The following is a 5772-nucleotide window of genomic DNA, read 5'->3' as shown; positions in this document are numbered from 1 at the left end:
TTGTCTTTATGTCCTCAGCAGTTAGCACACTGCTTGTCACAAATTAGGTTCTTAATAAATGCTTGTTGAGCAATTGATTGAATCATGTCCCTCATTTACCTGATGAGGAAATTGAAACCAAGAAAGCTAGTACATGGCAGTGAAGGAATTTGAAGCAGATCTTCTGATACCAGAGGCAATTTCTTGTTTCGCTGTATGATATGAAATAGCTTTATCAGTAACTCACATTTAAATAGCACTTTAAAATTCCTAAAGGGCTACCTTGTGTGGTAAATAGAGGGAAGAAAAAAGGAAATAAACATTTATAAAGCACTTATTTTTGTGCCAAGCACTGCACTGAGCATTCTACAAATATTTTATTATGTGATCTTTATTACAACTCTGGGAGGTCAGTGTTATTATTATCTGTATTTTGAAACTGAGGAAACTGGCACACAGAGGTTAAATGATTTGCTCAGAAATACACAACTACTAGGTGTCTTAGACTGGATGTAAACTCGGGTCTTCCTGATGCCAGACCCAGCATTGTGGGGTGTGTGTGTGTGTGTGTGTGTGTGTAAAAAGAGAGAGAGAAGAGAGAAGACAGAGAGAATACAGAGAAGAGAGGAGAAAGAGAGAGAGAGAGAGAGAGAGAGAGAGAGAGAGAGAGAGAGAGAGACTAAATATGAATAAGAACCGGGTTTTGGTGCTTTCCTAAAGGACACTTATCTCACAAAAGCACACTAGATTTTTAGATTGTGGATGATTTTGACACATAAATAACATTGAATAAATACCTCCTATGTACCACATACTGTGCTAAAAGCTGAGTTTTGAATGCTAGATTAATGAGTTTGTCCTAGAGTAAATATGGGCTGTTGTAGTTTTGTGTGCAAATCTTTATTATGTTCTGTTATTTAAACACTTCTTTTCTTTGTTCATCCCTTATAAATAGCCTTGTCAACAACAGGAGAAAAACACTTAATGACAACTTCATGTTACACTGAGGCCTCACTTCAGGATAGAGACTACATAGTATTTCCCCAGAATCCTTGTTCAATGGGGATGCACAATTCAGCAAACATACTTGATTGCCTTGGAAGCTGAAACTCCTTTGTTTTTATGTAGGAGAAATTCATATCAAACCTGGCTTCCCTTGGGAAGGAGAACTTTGTGAATGGCTTTGCGGATCTGCTTGGTCTTCACACTATAGATAATGGGATTCATAACAGGGGGAATGAGTAGATACACATTTGCCATGAGTGTGTGTACATATGGAGGGGCCCGTTTCCCAAATCTGTGGACAAAGCACAAGCTGATTAGGGGGATGTAGAAAATGGCTACAGCACCAATGTGGGATATGCATGTGCTAAAAGCCTTGTGTCGCTCCTCTGGAGAGGCAATGCTTAGGACAGTCTTAATGATCAGAACATAGGAGAGCAGGATAAAGACAGAATCCACCCCTGCAGTGATGATGAGGGCAGTAAGTCCAAGCACACTGTTGACTTTATTGTCTGAACAAGATAACTGGATGATATCAGGATGGAAGCAGTAGGAATGGTGCAGCACACGACTGTGACAGAAGGACAGGCGTTTCAGAAGCAATGCCAGAGGCATTAAGATTATTGTCCCTCTAAAGAGGATCCCCAACCAAACTTTGATGATGCAGGAGTCTGTTAAGATGGTGGCATATCTTAGGGGGTTACAGATGGCAACAAAACGATCATAGGCCATGGCCAGAAGCACTGAGGATTCCATCACGGTGAAGAGTTGAATGAAGAATGTCTGGGCCACACAGGCATTAAAACTGATCTCTCTGGTGTTAAACCAGAATATGCCCAGCATAGTGACCAGTGTTGAAATGCATAAGCCCAGGTCAGTAGTAGACAGCATGGAAAGGAAATAGTACATTGGTTCATGGAGGCTTGACTCAGTGATAATCACAAACAAGATCATGCCATTCCCAGACAGGGCTGTTAGGTAGAGACAACAAAAAGGGATAGAGATCCAGGCATGAACATCTTCAAGCCCAGGAACACCAGTCAAGAGGAAGACCAAAGAGGAGGAAGTGGCATTAGGATAGTAAGACATGATGATTATGGAGAAAAAATTCTTTTGTAATAGGATGTCCTAGAAAGAAAAGTTTAGTTTTAATACAGTAAAATAGAAACACCTTTGATTAATTATGGGTGCATTTATCACTGTTATGTAGCTGCACTTATACACCTACATACATCCTTCCCTACTTCTCTCCCCCCCCAAATGTGTATATATGTGTGTGTATGTGTGTGCTTGAGCATGTATGTTACATCACAAGTACTCAGTCCTTTCTGGAACTTCTTTGCCTCCTCTATGAAATATTTAGCTTCCTAATTAGTCTTCTATCTTCAAACTTATTGACAAATTTAAGATAAACTTTTTCTTTCAGAAATTCTTCTTCCTTGTGTTCCTCTATGTTTCTTCTCTCCTCAACCAGATAGAAAAGATCCCTTTTATTAAACTCCTCTATATCATATGGAGGGGGACACATAGAGAAGATAGAAATGTTACTTAGTGTCTACTAATGTTCTCACTACAACTTTCTGATTTGAGGCACAATGGGAAAATGGAATTTGGGATGATTTTTCATCTATCCAGTATTAAGGATAGACTGAACATCTGGGAGTTATGTATATATCTAAAATAACATATATATATTGTTTGTTGTTGTTGTTGTTCAGTCATTTCAATCTTATCCAAATCTTCATGGCCCCATTTGGGTTTTATTTTGGCAAAGATACTAGAGTGATTTGCCATTTCCTTCTCCAGCTCATTTTACAGATTAGGAAACCGAGTCAAACAGGATTAATTTATTTGCCAAAAAATCACATAGCCAGTAAGTGTCTGCGGCCAGATTTGAGATCACGAAGATGAGTCTCCTTGACTAGAGGCCTGACACTATCTGCTCTGCCACCTAGTTGCTCTAACACCTAAAGGGGTATATCGAATTCTGGGTACCACATTTTCAAAGAGACAATCAAAAATTAGAAGATACCCTTTAGAAGACAATCAGAGAATTACCAGCATATCACATAGTGATTGAGGGAAGTAGAGATTTTTACCCTGACAATGTTAAAAAATTAGGGGGGGGGGGAGTGACCAGGTAGCACAGCGGGATGACTTGGGATTGAATCTGGGCTTAGACACTTGGCACCCACCCAGAAACACCTGGCTGTGTAACCTTGAGCAAGTTACTTAACCCCAATTGCTTAGGGGCGGCCAGGTGGCACAGTGAGTGAGAGCATTGGCCCCAGAGTCAGGATGACTTGGGATTGAATCTGGGCTCTGATACTTAGCACCACAACCAGAAATGGCAGGCCTTGTAAACTTGAGCAAGTTACTTAACCCCAATTGCTTTAAAGAAAAAAAAAGAATTAGGTGGGATATATCAGCTGTCAGTCAGCAACATGGTGTGGAAGTAATGCTGAATATGGAGTCAGAAGACCTGTATTTGAATACTGAGGTTCCTGTGTAACCTTGAACAAGTCACTTAATTTCTCTAGAGTTTCCTCATTTTTATTAATTAATTTTTTATTTAAAAATGAGTGAACATTTATTTTTGACTCCCCCACCCTGAAGAAAAAAGAAAAAAAAACACTTGTTACAGTTAACAAACTAGTTGATATGACTTGTAATATAGTTCCAAAAAAAACACCTCTTACATAGTTAAGAAAAATTAATTCCTACATTAGTTTTTTTTTCTGAAATTGTATATCTCATTCTTCAGCATCGCTATTAAAAAAAAATAACACTTTAAAAAACCTAAAAGTTTCTGTATTTTTACCCCTTAACGTGTTTGGTTGGACTTGGATAAACATTGAGGTCCTTTCTAGCTACTCTTGCTACTCTTGTGGATTTAAATATTTGGAGAGTTGTTATGCAGGAAAGGTATTGTTTTTGTTTTCTCTTGGTTTCAGTGGGCAGAGCTAGGGGAAACAGGTACAAAGTGTAAACAGGAAATTTTAGCTTGAAAATGAAGAAACACTTCTGAATGGAACTGTCCAAAAGTGGATTATGCTACCTTGAGAGAAAGTGGGTCTCTCCTTTCTGGGGACCTTCAGACAGAATCTGGATGACTACTTATCAAGGATTGACCACTTAGAGAGGTGATTTGTGTTTAGACACAGATTTATTTAGGTGCCATATCTAAGCTTCCTCTCAACTCTGAGGTTCTGTGATCGTTGGTTATCTTCTGAAAAGTTCAATGGAATGAGTCTCCAAAAAGCCTAGATTTGAATTCTGGTCCTAAATATTTGCTGTCTGTATTGTGAGGCATTGGGCAAGATCTTTTCCTTCTTTGGGCTTCAATTTACTCATCTAAACATGAGGCAGTTCCAGACAATCTCTTGAGCCTATTGAATGAAATGGACAAGCAGTAGCTTCAAGCACTAAATGGCACCATTTATAATAAGTTAAGTTAAGCCTAGAGTTTGGGAGTTAGGAAGACCCGAGTTCAAGTGTGTCCTCAGATACTTACAAACTCTATGATGCTGGCCAAGGCATTTAACCTCCTTGTACCTCACTTTACTCAACTATGAAATGGGGCTACTAATAATGGGGATAATAGTAGCAACTTACCTTTCTGGGTTGTTGTGAGAATCGAATGAGATAATCTTTGTAAAGGTGCTCAGCACAGTACATACCACATATTAAATGCTTATTTTTCCCCTTTTCCCTTCATGAGGAAGGTCATTCCTGTACTGGACAGCTCTTAATAATAGATCACCTACCATTCTATTCAACCAAAGTCTGCCCTCTAACCTTTTGAGATTTTCTTTAAATGTAGAATCAAATTTGCAAGACACATGAGAAGGACACATAGTTTATCACTTGACTCCAACAGAACCTTCTGAACCATAAGTGAGAAATGAAACTCTCTTCTTTTCCAAGGACTTAAAAGAGGAGATCTATAGATTTATAATCTATGGGACTACAGTAGTTTTCTAATTCCAATGCCTGGCATAACAGATGAAAAAGCTAATGCACAGAGAAGTTTAACTCATTTGCCCAAAGTAACAGATAGTAAGTAGCAGAGTCAGGATTTGAACCCAACACTTCTGATATTAGATGCAATGTTTCTTCCATTGTAACCTGCTTCCTCCCCTAACATTTTCTTAGTTCATTGTAAACATTGGTTGCTTTAAAATTTTCTTGTAAGAAATTCATGTCTAACATCTAACTTTAAGATTTCTTTTAAATGGTGCTGAGTATCTTCAACCTTCCAACATTAATGGAGGTTCTCAGATCTTAGCACTCTATTGCACTTACTGTGATCATCCAGAGGGAGGGTAGATAAGGAAGAAACTTCTTCACAGAAAGATGGGCACAAATATGGGGATGGAAATCCTGTTGGGTTCCCAGAATGGTGAATATTTATAAAGAGCCACTAGCCACACTGGCTGGAATCATATTCCCTGGGGAAGTCTTAATCCTAAGGGAGTTAACAGTGCATGTGTGCCCTGGTAGCTCTTTGAAAATTTGTGATTTATTCTGTAGGGAAGACTTTGTTTTATTCTCTGCCTATACTTTCTTGTCCATTGCATGTTCATAAATTAATATAATTATGAATCTCTTCTGTCTTATCTGCAAAGATTGATATTGCAAGTCTCCATCCCTGTCAGTGGGAGAGGAGGAAATTTGAAACAAATTCAACAAGTAAACAAATCCCAAGAATGCAATTCATTTCAATGGTCTCTTACTTTTCCATTCTCAGGCATTACACTCTTCCACAATTCTCTTCAAACTTGATGGCCT

General features: G+C 38.5%; 1 protein-coding gene across 1 annotated transcript; it reads right to left on the bottom strand.

Annotated features, from left to right (window-relative positions):
• Positions 1-1119: 1119 nt before the first annotated feature.
• LOC138177694 (olfactory receptor 51F2-like) lies at positions 1120-2070 on the bottom strand. The gene has a single exon (XM_069108905.1). It carries the CDS (start codon positions 2068-2070, stop codon positions 1120-1122), a length of 951 nt encoding a protein of 316 aa, XP_068965006.1.
• Between the last annotated feature and the right edge of the window lie 3702 nt (positions 2071-5772).

Source organism: Petaurus breviceps, unplaced genomic scaffold (assembly GCF_028583685.1).
Source record: "Petaurus breviceps papuanus isolate PSGF00001 unplaced genomic scaffold, PetGlider_PUasm1.0 90444, whole genome shotgun sequence".
NCBI classification, from domain to species: domain Eukaryota; kingdom Metazoa; phylum Chordata; class Mammalia; order Diprotodontia; family Petauridae; genus Petaurus; species Petaurus breviceps.
This window is presented reverse-complemented; position numbering and strand designations above follow the sequence as displayed.

Bases quoted from the DNA above. Each gene is read 5' to 3' on its own strand.
- LOC138177694 (XM_069108905.1), bottom strand. From the start codon at position 2,070: ATGTCTTACTATCCTAATGCCACTTCCTCCTCTTTGGTCTTCCTCTTG.